The sequence below is a fragment of the Ailuropoda melanoleuca genome, chromosome 1 (genome assembly GCF_002007445.2).
Source record: "Ailuropoda melanoleuca isolate Jingjing chromosome 1, ASM200744v2, whole genome shotgun sequence".
Classification (NCBI taxonomy): domain Eukaryota; kingdom Metazoa; phylum Chordata; class Mammalia; order Carnivora; family Ursidae; genus Ailuropoda; species Ailuropoda melanoleuca.
Window position 1 is genome coordinate 56,887,735 of NC_048218.1, and position 13,452 is coordinate 56,901,186.

The 13,452-nt window shown below is 36.4% G+C and overlaps 1 protein-coding gene across 1 annotated transcript in view; it reads left to right on the plus strand.

Moving 5' to 3' along the window:
* Window positions 1–13,452, plus strand: part of GRAMD1C (GRAM domain containing 1C) — a 68,062-nt gene that overhangs the window by 31,260 nt on the left and 23,350 nt on the right. The window contains exons 6-8 of the mRNA XM_034669873.1: window positions 2,549–2,667; window positions 5,334–5,466; window positions 8,602–8,761. Coding sequence (XP_034525764.1) covers window positions 2,549–2,667; window positions 5,334–5,466; window positions 8,602–8,761 — 412 coding nt within the window. The remainder of the gene's footprint in view (window positions 1–2,548; window positions 2,668–5,333; window positions 5,467–8,601; window positions 8,762–13,452) is intronic.

Consider the following 13,452-nt stretch of genomic DNA (forward strand, 5'->3'; position numbering starts at 1 on the left):
CCTTCTCCAGTGTGTAGCTTTATCTGATCACTGTAATCCACAGTAATATTTCTTGCTTTTAGACTTTTATAGTATGTTGATTCTATCAGTACTTTAGTACTTAATAATATTATAGCCTGTCATATTTAACTTAAAAGTCTCCTATGTTTCTTCAACTATAAGTTGTTTGGGAGCAAAGAGTTTCACTTGTACATCATTTTTTTATTATTATTATGTTCAATTAGCCTACATATAGTACGTTAGTTTTTGATGTAGTGTTCAATGATTCATTAGTTGTGTATAACACCCAGTGATCTTCACAACACGTGCCCTCCTTAATACCCATCTCCGGGTTACCCCATACCCTCCACTCCCCTCTCTTCTGTAACTCTCAGTTTGTTTCCTAGAGTCCAGAGTCTCTCATAGTTTGTCTCCCTCTCTGATTTCTTCCCATTCAGTTTTCTCTCCCTTCCCCTGTGGTCCTCCGTGCTATGCCTTATGTTCCACATATGAGTGAAACCATATGATAATTGTCTTTCTCTGCTTGACTTTTTTCACTTAGCTTAATACCCTCCAGTTCCATCCATGTCGATGCAAATGGTAGGTATTCATCCTTTCCGATGGCTGAGTAGTATTCCATTGTATATTTGAACCACATCTAAGAAGATCCATTCATCTGTTGAAGGACATCTCAGCTCCTTCCACAGTTTGGCTATTGTGGACACTGCTGCTATGAACATTGGGGTGCATGTGCCCCTTCTTTTCACTACATCTGTATCTTTGGGGTAAATACCTAGTAGTTAATTGCTGGGTCATAGGGTAGCTCTATTTTTAATGTGTTGAGGAACCTCCATACTGTTTTCCAGAGTGACTATACCAGCTTGCATTCCCACCAACAGTGTAAGAGGGTTCCTATTTCTCCACATCCTCGCCAACATTTGTTGTTTCATGTCTTATTAATTTTTGCCATTCTAACTTGTGTAAGGAGGTGTCTCATTGTTTTTTTTTTTTTTTGAAGATTTATTTATTTATTTGAGAGAGATTGAGAGAACGAGTGGGGGGAGGGGCAGAGGGAGAAGCAGACTTTCTGCAGAGCAGGGAGCCTGAAGTGGACTCGATCCCAGGACCCTGGGATCATGACCTGAGCTGAAGGTAAATGCTTAACCCACTGAGCCACCCAGGCACCCTCATTGTGATTTTAATTTGTATTTCCCTGATGGTTAGAGATGTTGAACGTTTTTTCATGTGTCTGTTAGCCATCTGTATGTCTTTTTTTGAGAAGTGTTTGTTCATGTCTTCTGCCCATTTCTTGACTGGATTATTTGTGTTTTGGGTGTTGAGTTTGAGAAGTTCTTTATAGATCTTGGATACCAGCCCTTTATCTGTAATGTCATTTGCAAATATCTTCTCCTATTCCGTGGGTTGCCTCTTAGTTTTGTTGACTGTTTCCTTTGCTGTGCAGAAGCTTTTTATCTTTATGAAGTCCCAGAAGTTCCTTTTTGCTTCCTTGTACATTGTTTTTTTCTTCCTTAGCCATCTAGTGCAGTGATACATGTATGGTAGGTTCTAAATAAATATTTGTTGAATGAATGAGAGAGGTAAAGAATCTTGCCAACAGTTGCCTCAGGTTGTTATGCTGCCTCCCTCTACCTTGCTTAATCACATAATTAACTACCTAAAATATTTCTAAAAATCAGACCGTTGGTTATCATACTAGAATTGTTTTTGTTTTGCTATGTAATGCATGAATTTTTTGTATTAGATGATTTTAACTCTGATATGATACCTACAAAGAAAGAATAAGCTGGATTTTGTTAAAAATAAATCAAAGAAAATACTCTGAATTCTAGCCTTTCGCCTTTTATATTTTAGGAAAATATAACTTATAGTTTACTGATATATAATTTTTTTTAAAAAGATTTTATTTATTTGACAGAGAGAGAGCACAACCAGGGGGAGCAGCAGGCATAAGGAGAGGGAGGGGGAGAAGGAGAAGCAGACTCCCTGCTGAGCAGAGAGCCCAACATGGGGCTTAATCCCTGGACCTTGGGATCATGACCTGAGCCAAGGCAGATGCTCAACTGAGCCACCCAGTTGCCCCTGATATATAAGATTTTTTAAATGGTTGAAATATTCAGGTACATTATGAATTAAGAGGATGGTTCTGAATTAATGATTAGAACTCTGAATGTTGATCCAGTGGTCACAGTAGACTGGTTGGGTTATAGAATTTAAATTCCAGATTGGTGATTGCCAGATACCATGAACAAACTATTCTATGAAAAAACCATTTTAAACATCTTACTTCCCACTTACAGTAGTTATTGTGTTATACACTTTAAAATCAGCATTTTATCCACTCTCACTATCAACCCGTTGGATAAGTTTTGTTTACCCATTTTTTACAGATACTGAAAACTGACATCTAGAAAGGTCAAATAACTACCAAAGTTACACATTTAGAATCTGCACAACAGGTCATTTTGACTTCAGAATTCATGTTTTGAATCACTATGTTATCCTATCCTATATTTTCCAATATTCAGTGTAATTTTTTCTGTCATTTTAGAGCTTGACCAGACAGGAATTCTGGCAGCTGCTCCAGCAGAACTATGGCAATGAGCTAGGCTTAAATGCTGAAGAGATGGAAAACTTGTCTCTGTCGATCGAGGATAATGTGCAGCCAAGGTAGAGCAAAATGTTTTGAAATTTTGTGATTTATTAATCATTAATTCAAGCAGAATTAGTTTAGACTTTACTAATTTAGAATTTCTATTAATTCATCCTTGGGTGGAATTTGCCTCTTTGTTCTCTGTAGCAGAATGCAGTGAAAGGTGAGGACAGTGAGTAGTTTGCTAAATTGGTAAGCAAATACAGGGCATACAAGGAAATGTTAATTTTGTAACTCTCTCATTTAGGATTTGCTTAAAGTGTGGTTTTAGTAAAGCTTTTTATTAAGGATCTGGAGAAGTACCTAGTGACATCTCTGATCTTATAGATAACAATACAATAAATTAGCTGGTAGGTATTTTGAGAGATACAAAGATAATAGGTTTCCTCGAGGAAAACCTAGTGTAGTGCTTGACATGTAGTTGGCACTCAATAAATGTCGAATGCATTAATGAAAGGAACTGATAGTATATGGGGAATGCAAATATTTATAATATGAGATTGAAATGATAAAGGCCAAAAGGAGCAATAGATAATATGATAAAGAAATTCAGAGGTGAGAGAGATCATTTTTGACTGATGGGGATTCATTGGGAAGAGTGGACATTTTTATTAACCTGTACAAGTAAAAGTGCATTTTGTCCAATGGTAATTGAGGTCATAGCAATAAAAACAATTAGGGATAATACATTAAACTTCTATAGTAGACACTATAAGTGAAAGAAGCAAGTGAACGGAGCAAGTCACTGAAGACCACATATTGTATGATTCCATTTATATGAAATGGAATCCAGAATGAGTAGAGCCATAGAGACAGAAAGTAGATTAGTAGTTGCCAGAAGTTGGGAGGAAGGGAGAATAGGGAGTGATTGCTAATGGGTACAGGATTTTTTTGGGGGGATGAACATGTTCTAAAACTAGATAGTGGTGATCATGACTGTGCAACTCTATAACCACTGTATTGTACACTTTAAATGGGGTGAATTTTATGGTATGTAAATTATATCTTAATAAAACTCTTACTTAAAAATTCTATAGCAAATAAATCTTAAAATAGTAATCTTTCAGAAATCTTACTGTGTACACAATTTTTCCTTTATTTAGGTAGCCTTCAAGCTATGCTGATCCTCTTTATACCATTTCAGCTTAGCATCAATATTTTAGTCTTTTTTTTATGTGGTTACACATGCATATTTTATTAGTTTTCTGTGAAGTTAAAAATTTCCATTGTACTACTCTTCTTGTAAAGTTTACTAGTCTCTCTTAGGTATTGGTGCCGGGTAGAAAAGCAGTTGACATAATGCAGAGAGCCTTGGACTTTGGTGGAGAAGATCTGGATTCTAGCCTGGACTTGGCCACCAAGTAGCTGCACAACCTCAAACAAATGTCTTAGCTTTCTGATCCTCGCTTTGCTCATCTCTGAAATGAGGCAGTTAAATAGATAAGCTCCAAGGTCCCTGCCAACTTGAGGAGTTTCTAGTCTTTGAAGAAGAAATGAATGAATATTTTTGACCAGATTCTTTATACACTCTAAGGTACAGATTTTTGAAGTCACCAGGGAAGCTGTTTTTTTCTTCTGGTGATTGAGTGCTTTCTCAGAGAATACGTGGGCAGATCCTCATCCCCTCTTCTCCTTTTCCCTTTCTTCCCTTTACTGAAAGAGTGTATCTGTCTCAAACCTTTATTTCCTCAGCTCTTCCTTCTTCTTTGTCTTTATTTTCATTCTCTCCATCACTCTCCCTCATCCTTTCTCCTTTCTGTATTTCTCCACAGCTCACCCCCATCCTTAAAATCCTCAGCTGCTTGGCTAGTCTCAAGGGGCCATTTTTCTTGGTGGGTCCCCTCAGCCCTGCCATTCTGCCTGGCCAAGAGTGACTTGGCGGCAGACCTAAGTATTATTTGGGTGGGGTAGAATAGGAGTGTTCCTTCCTCAGGGTAACATGGCTAAAGATGATAAGCTGCTACTTTATTTTAAAAAAGCTTTGAGTCCCTATGTAGCAAAGATTACATAGGAATAATTGCTTAGTGAGTTTGAGGCCTGGACATCGATCAGTTATACTCCTTTTAGGTTTAATAGATTGTCCTTTCTTTATATTCCTCCCCGAGAGAGGAAAAGTAGGTGTCAGGACATTTGTTGTAGTCATGTTCCTATGACTGTATGAAAGCTGTTCCTTAAACTTTGTTCTTAGGAGGGAGAAGAGCAAGAAGGAGGGCATGGACTGATTGATGGGGTCTGTGCTCAGATATCAGGAGCTCCCCCTTCTGGGAGGGACTCACCGCCTCAGCTGGAACTGAATCCGAAGATCTAAAACTGCCTTCTGGTGTTGACTGGCATCCAACCCAAACATCTAGCCGGCACCTTTCAAAGCTTCGTGGTGGTCCATAACTGATATTTAAACAAGCTATAATATTCATTGTTTTAGTTGTTGTTACAACCGGTTGTACTTGGTTAATTTTTTAATGGTTTCTGAAATTTATAAAATCTCATGTGAGCATATTTTGTTTTCAGAAATAAAGTCAATTTGCATGTGATTTAAGAAGATGGCCTTGTTATAAGTAGGGCTTATTTGTTACATTACAAAAAAACATTTGTTGTCAAAATGCTTTGTAATAGGGGAGACTAAATCACTTATTTGTGTGGAATTGACCTCGATTATATTTCTATAATGATGTGTTTCTTACAGAAGTCCGGGAAGAAGTAGCTTGGATGACTGTGGGGAGAAAGATGAAAAATTTTCCAAGTCCATCAGTTTTACCCAAGAATCAGTTCATCGGGTTTCAGAAGCAGAGTCAATAGATGGAAATCCACCAAAAGGGGTTAGTGCATGATATCCCTTTAAAAATATATCTGATGCTGCCGTGTGTTAATCATAATGCAAGACCAAATAAAAATACACTGTACAAAATGTTTAAAAATTTAAGATGTCAGGCTGCTCCTTTGTCTTAGGAGAAAGGTTTTAAGTCTATAAGTAGCAGGGGTTATATGGGAATAATATATGGTTTTGTTCAGAGCTGGATATGGTGCAGGATTATTAGACAGTTTCCTGAGCATTGGTCTATAAGGGGGATAGACATCATTAAAAATATAATAAGATAGAGGAGTTCGTAGTTAGCAGAATTTTTCTCAGATTAAGTGGTATGTGTGGTAGCCTGTTTTGAAGAGGGATGAGAACCCTGTACTGCATGCTTTAGTAACAATAGGGCTTCTTAAGTTGACCATGAAAGCAGGCACATCCAGTTAATTCATAGTTATTTAGTTTCTTCCTCTATTTTTTCAAGCATCATTATAAGCCCATTGCTTTTTCTTTTTTATTTCAGTGAGTTTCTATCATTTGTGTCTTCTTTTTTTTTTTTTTTTTTAAATACTCAGTGTCTCCTCTGCCAACAGGAACCCCTTCAGGTTGGCTTCTTATGTTTTTTTGAAATGACAAATAATCTTTGATTATTCCTTTCTTTCTAGCACAACAGTGTGTCCCAGGCACACTTTGTACACTTACCGCCCCAGACTTAGTATCCACCATTTTCCTAATGGGCCATAGTTCTTAGTGAAGAATGGTATTTGGAGACCACATTCTGAGGCGAAGAGTGCTCTTACTGTCGAGCTTTCCTTCTGCTGACTGGGGAGGAGAGTCTGGGCCACAGCTGAATTTCTTGGTTTAAAGCAGAGTGTTGCTTTCAAATCCTACCTCTGCTGCTTGCTACCTGAATGCCCTTAAAGAAGTTAACTTAATTACTTAACATTTCTATGCTTTTGTTTTCTCAACTATAAGATGAAGACAATAAAACCCCGTAGGGTTTTTTAATAAGGATTAAATGAGTTAATATAGGTGAAAGTGCTTTGAACGATCCCTAACACACAGTAAGTATTCAAGAACCATAAGCTATTATAGTTGAAGGTGAACCTGCATGTAACCAGCAAGGGACCTTTGCTACCTTCTCCCATGGAGCTCCCAGCATTTGTGAATAAGTGTTGGGCAAACATCAAAACAAAATATATGAAGGCCACCAAGTTATCAGCTTGTTTCAGGCAGCAGATCATACATCTATCCCAGTCTGATTTTGTATTGTGGATTTCTTGCAAAACTATTCATCTGTAGACCCTTAGGAACTTACTCCTGGTACAAGGGAGCTGATTCTGGGTGCTAATCTCTTTATTTGTTCCATGCGGAAAACCAAACCACTCAATTTTAGGGAGGTAACAGGACAGGAGATCTCTCGCAATCTCCTGATCCTTTTGCAAAACCCTGACTTTGAGGACTGGCTTCTCAAAACTACTAATCTTGAGTCTTTCTTACTACTGCCATGACATTGTCTTCTGTACCTGCTCTTACAATAGTTAATCCATTAGTTCTTCTATTTTTGTCCCTAAAGGATGTCATATTTCCTTTAAGGAAAGAGAATGGAATATAGAGGAAGACTTTAATGTTTTAAGATTGATCATACATTCATTGATGTTTAGTATAGATGTTTTCAGGTTCTGGAATACAAGTAATATAGAAGTTCACTCCTTTTTTTTCCATTCAAGAACGGTATAGCAAGATTCTCAGATGTCAGCAAATATCATATGTCACTTACTTTGTTTTATTTTTACTTCCTAGAAAGTTGGAAATAAAAAGAAGTGAAAAAATAACATTTTAAAACATTTTAAAGATGAATTATTTCTTAAGTTATAAAACTAACATTCTTGGGAAAAATTCAGGAAATATAGAAAAGAATGCAAAGAAATAAAAATTGTCCAGATGCCAACCACTCAAAGATAGTGACTGTTACTTTTCCTAAAAGTATCTGTCCATATTCTTTATAATAGGAACCATACCTTAATTATAAACAACAAGAGAAATACGTGTGGAAAGTTACTGTACTTATCGTCTGCTAAAGAGGTTCTGGGTCAGCTAAGTGAGCATGCTGCTTTGTAGTGTAGAACTCCCAAATAAATCGAATCTCAATTTTAGCAGTAATCTCTGCTTAAAGAATCAGTCCTTTGACTAGGGTAATATAATCCTTTCATAAATTGTATCTTGGGTCCCACTTGTTATTCTGCTGTCTGAGTGGCCGATAGAAACCTGTCTCCTCCTTGGAGCTTCTGCCCTTCAGTGCTGCTCAAAGATCTCACAGAGCAGAAAGTGTAAGAATTAGAAATATGCTCTCTTTCATCTGCTTACACACAGATAATGCAAGAAGGTACTTTGTTGTATGGTTTATATTTTTACATTGTTCTATTAAATCCAATTATAATACAATTCTACTTGAATACTAACATAGCAATAGCATTCAGACTTTAATGCCTAATCTTAAATTTATTATAGAAATGATGTATCTTGATTAAATCATCCCAGAAAGTATAGATAGTATCATATATTGAATATCTTTTAATGCCCAATTCCTTAGTCCCTTAACAGCAGAGCCAACTGTATTCTTACAAGTTTGTTACGAAATTAATGTTTCCTGTTAATCTAATCTCCTCTACTGTACTCTTGTGTGACTCTTATCTCTCTATTTTCTTTCCCTTTCTGCTGTAGTTACTGGTCTTGAGAATGGGGGAGTTCTTCTCCTTCAGATGATGGGGCAGGTATTGTCTGGGGACACTAATCGGGTTTGATTCCTCTCCCTTGCCCACTCCAAAGAACCTGTTGTTCCATTATTTTTGTTCTCTGCTCCCCTTTCCCTTCTGCTTAAGTGATTTATATGATGTTAACTGTGAGTCCTTTTTGTATGAAGTTCTTCATAAATCTATTGTTCATTACTGTGTAAGAAGATGACTTTAGAATGTATTATAAGATAACATTATTTATCAATATTTTATGGACTGTATTGGAAATGTGATGTACACATAACAAACATATTTTTCAAAGAGCTGTATTTCAAAGCATCTTTATTATTAAAGATCCCTCCTTAAAAATCTAAGCCAGAAGCCAGGAATCTGTTTTTTTAATTGGATTGTTTGCCTTTTAGGAGTTAGGGAAAGAGGAACCCCAAAGTGAGAAACAGATAAAGAGTCCTTTACTAACTTCAGAAAAGAGGTTAAGTAGAGTGCCGTCAAAATCACTGGACTTGAATAAAAATGAATATCTTTCTCTGGACAAAAGCAGCACCTCAGATTCTGTTGATGAAGGTAAAGAATTTCTTATAAATTTTAATAAAGTTTCAGTTATGTCTTTTAATGTTTATCTTTGTATTGGGTGAGTACAGATTGAGAATTTAGTTGCATTAGACACTTTCTCACTCTATAAAGAACCAAAAGAAAGGTGGAAGTTAGTAGGAAATAGGGGAAAGAAGCTGGTAGGTCTTACCCATATTCACTTTTCAGAAGTCTGGAATTTGAAGATCTCCATCACATTTAGCTTTTAAAATTCCAAGCCTTAAGTCAATGAAGATGGCACAGCAGCAATGAAAAAGCAAATCTGAATAAAAATCTGCGTAGTGTTATAGACCATAATTGTACTTTCTTTTAACTACTAAAAAAAAAAAAAGAAAAAAGGAAGGAAAAGAGAGAGTGAGAGATACAAAAGTAGAGAATATAATAAAAATAAAACCCAGTTGCTTAAAGGAATCTTTATAAGATATCATGCTCTCTCTACCTTCTCAAAGTTAACACCTGGGGCTTGTCGTACTTATTAAGTGGGCAGTTTAAGGAATTTTTTTTTTTTTTAACTGTAGGTTTGTTGACATCTGAAGTCAGTGAAATGGGGAGACATTGTGAAAGATACAGAGGAGTGACTACTTTCCAATTTCGGGAAAGGGAGCAATGCCAGTGAATTTTGCTCGATCTGCTTTCTGTCCAGCAATGCTCAGGATATTAGCAATGGGGACATTATAGTGGTTTGGATCTGTGGGATAGGATTGTATTTGCTAGTCCAGTATTTGTATTTGCTGTTCAGATTAGACTTAGTGTGGGAACCCCTGAAGCCTTTTACTATAGTGAAATCCATGAAATCCAAATCCATGAAAACCAAAACTAAATCCAAATCAAATCTAAAATCAAATCCAAATCTAAAAGCAAACTAAGACCAAATCTATGAAAACCAAATCTTAATCAACTTTGGTTTGGGAACACTGTAGCAAGTATCTTTAATGAAAACTAAATCCATTGCTCTTGAATACATAAAAATTCAGTAGTTCCTAAAAATCACAGAATGCATTAAGAAGACAATAGTTGAGGTCTTTTGAAAAGATAATTGAGAGTAAGTTTTTCAAAATGTTTGAGCTCCATGAGTGACTTAACTCTCTTAGTATCTTTACCATTCATGCTTTGGTATGCAGCAGTATGAATTAGTAATGGCTGAACCTCTGACTTTAGGAAGATCTACTCTGGCACCCAGTGGCCAGATAGGTAAGTGACGCCAAAACAGGGATCTCCTTTCCTCCTCTTTCTTACCTGTTCTTTTATAAGAATGGTCCTTAAAAAGAAGTTTCCTTATTGATCCTATCAACTTAACATTAATGATCAGCTTCATAAAGGATAATATTAAATCTCCTATAAGCTGCATTCATATCTAGAAATAAAGAATAACAGTGGTGTAGTTGCTGTATTGCATGTGAGCCCTGATGCCATTTCCTCCCTTGCTGGTGTCCCTTTAAAGACTGGTTTTACAGCAGTAAGACCTTACATGTAACATCTGGCCTTCTTTTGTGGAGGTTTTCTTTAAGGTGCATGGGATGACTTCTTTTTTCTTATTAGATTATCATTACATAACAAATCAAGTACTTCCATTGCTTTCGCTAAGCAGATTTCAAAATCTCAGGCTTATCAGACATATTAAGTGCATATTATAATATTTTTTATTTTCTGGAAGTTGTGAGGTTATGAAGACACTTGAAGTCAGTGAACTGGGGAAAATAAGAAAGGTTAAAAGAAGTAAACCATCCCAGGAAATTTGTGTGTGGATTTAGAGGGAGTTAGGTAGATGGCAGATTATTTTAAACCCAACATCATTTTATTTAAAATGACAGTATTGATCTACCATTGTGAGCACTCTGAGTGAGAAAATGAGAGGATTTCTTTCTTTCCTCTTTTCTGCGAGCTATAGATTGTAATCTTTGGGAGTGGAAGCTAAGTCAGGCACAGGTTAGGCTGGAGGAGGGACATATTAGAATAGCAAAATTGGAATCCATGACCTGTAGCTAACAGGACAAGATGAATTGGAAAGTCAAGCAAAGAAAAACAGGAATCACATATCAGGTGATGCTTATTAATTACTAAAGTTGAGGGCTAGTAGACCTCTGGAGAAAGCTGAGAAAAAGCCATGAAATAGTCTACCACATCAGGGAAGCAGCCATGAAACTAAACCAGGTAACCCTGACATAGTTACCTGAGTCAGGTTTTTGAACAACACTCTCAAATTGAACTTGGTTTTTCAGATGCAAAGAAAGCCCTCAATCTGAGTCAAAAAGACAGTAGGTCACCAGTTTTTAGAAGATAGAATTGTGTGTCCTTAGTTACTCAAACTCCAAATCATCTGCTGTTCTTGCATACCTACCTCTGAAAACACTGTCAACAGATATTTTATTCCTTTATGCCCATGTCCTTCTCATATTTATTTATCTGTCTCACTTTTCCCATCATTTCTACTGGCCACTTTTAAACTGATAGGTTTGAACATTTTCAATTCAAGAAATATTTCTTCTTTATTAGAAATAGTAACTTGCTATCAGGTTGAGTGGTGTTTCTTTCCCTACTTGAAATACCACTTGCTAGCTTCGTATGTTACAGCAATATTATTGGTGATGTTACTTGGACAGGAGGCTTTAAAGCACTGTGAATGTCATAACTAATCTCAAGTGGAAATAGTTTATTTCATGTCTTACTTCTTTGAATTAATTTACATACAAAAGGTATTATTAATTTCCAGTAGTAGTACCACAAATTCTATTTTATCAGTCATAATACAGAACAATTTATCTAAAATGGAGTTTAAGTGAAATATGAAAATATGTTAAAATGTTTATATGAGTGTAATTTTCTTTCCTTCATAAATGTGAACAAGAAACTTACTTTTGAAAAATTACAGTTTGAGAACTCCTTAGAGTAATGATTGCTTCTAGGGCTGAGGTGGAGATTACAAAAAATGAGGCTGGAGTTTTTTGTAGGGCCAGAAAGAAAGAAATGCTTAAAAAAAAAAAAAAAAGAAAGAAAAAGGAATATCAAAAGGGCATAGGAGTCAACCTGAAAGAGCTCCTAATGGCCAAAGTAAAAAAATTTGAGCAAGGAAATAAGTAATGATAGCACTGGATTATAATCTAAAGTATAAAATAACTATTCGTGAGTCCATACTGATATAAATGATCAAATAAATATGTTAATGGGGGAGAAAGCACAAGTCTTCCTTATAGAGTTTCAAGTAATATACATACTTCCACTTCTAGGAGGTGGAGCTTAATTCTTCTTCCCTTGAGTGTGGGCTGAACTTAGTGACTAACAAGCAGAACGTGGAAAGGTGAACGTGGTAACTTCACGGTGGAAGAACCTGCCAGACGCCACCTTAACCAAGTAATCATGGTTACCATTATCATAAATCATGCTGATAGCCCGGATCCCCTGAGTTTGATGAGAAGGGCACCTCACCTATGCGGGCATTCTTCCCCAAACCCACAACCCCAGGCTAATCGTGAAAAAACAGACAAGCCCAAATTGAGGGACATTCTACGAAATACCTGACCAGTGTTCTTCAAGTGTGTAAGGCCATTAAAAAAACAAGGAAAGAACGAGGGACTGTTACAGTTGGAGGAGACGAGGGAGATAAAACAGCTAAATGCAATGTGGCATTTTGGATTGGATCCTTGAACAGAAAAAGGACATTACTGGGAAAGGGTGGGAATAGTACCCACCTTCATTAATTGTAAATCAAAAATTACTCCAAAATAAAAAGCTAAAAAACATGATTGTAAAATGAAAGTCCTATAAATAAAAATTGATCCTAAGGTACTTTTTTAAGCATCTTCAGTAGTTATTCAAAAATAGTTATTTAACAGTTAAATGCCAAGTACATAACGTATACAGTTGTTTAAAATTGACATTGTCCCTATTCACGTGGAGCTTAGACTTTTATGCAGGAGAGGCAATAAACAAGTCAATAAGCCAATAAAGATATAATTACAAATTGGGATAAGATCTGTGAGGGAAATGAGCAGGATCAATAGAATCATCTATACTTCTCTGCTTTCTTTGTGAATGTATGAATTATTTTTACAATGAACATATATTCTATTTCAGAAAAAGCTATTTCTCAAGCCTAATTGGGAAGTTGTCTCACAAAACCTTAGCACATTACCTAGTTTCAGTGATTTATTTCTATTCCAAAGGAGCCATTATTTGAAATTGCTGTGACTAGCTTCTGCCTGCACATGGTATTGCTGCAGGGACAAGGGAAATCAATATCTGCCTGATTGCCCTAAGTTCTTTGCACCTGTAGCAAAATAGACACTAATCATTTAATGAGGAAGAAAAAGCAATAGTTGGGATGAAGGCAGAGCTAGAAGAATTGTTCTGATTCTTAGACTCCTGCCTTTACTTGGCCAGACTGCTTCCCAATGGCTTAATATTGACAGATGTTCTACACAGCTAATTCTTAGAGCATGATACCTGTAATATGGGGAGGTATTGTCACAGGTTTTATTCTGTACTGATGGAGCATAATCTTTGAGATAACAAGTAATCCCAGTCCTGAAATCATTAACATTTCATATTGGATTGCTTTACTCTATTTCCTTTACCAGGCTCTTAATCCTGGCTGTCCTTTTCCTTCTCTTGCTCTCTCTTTTATTACTCTTCTCCTCTCCTCTCCTCTCCTCTCCTCTCCTCTCCTC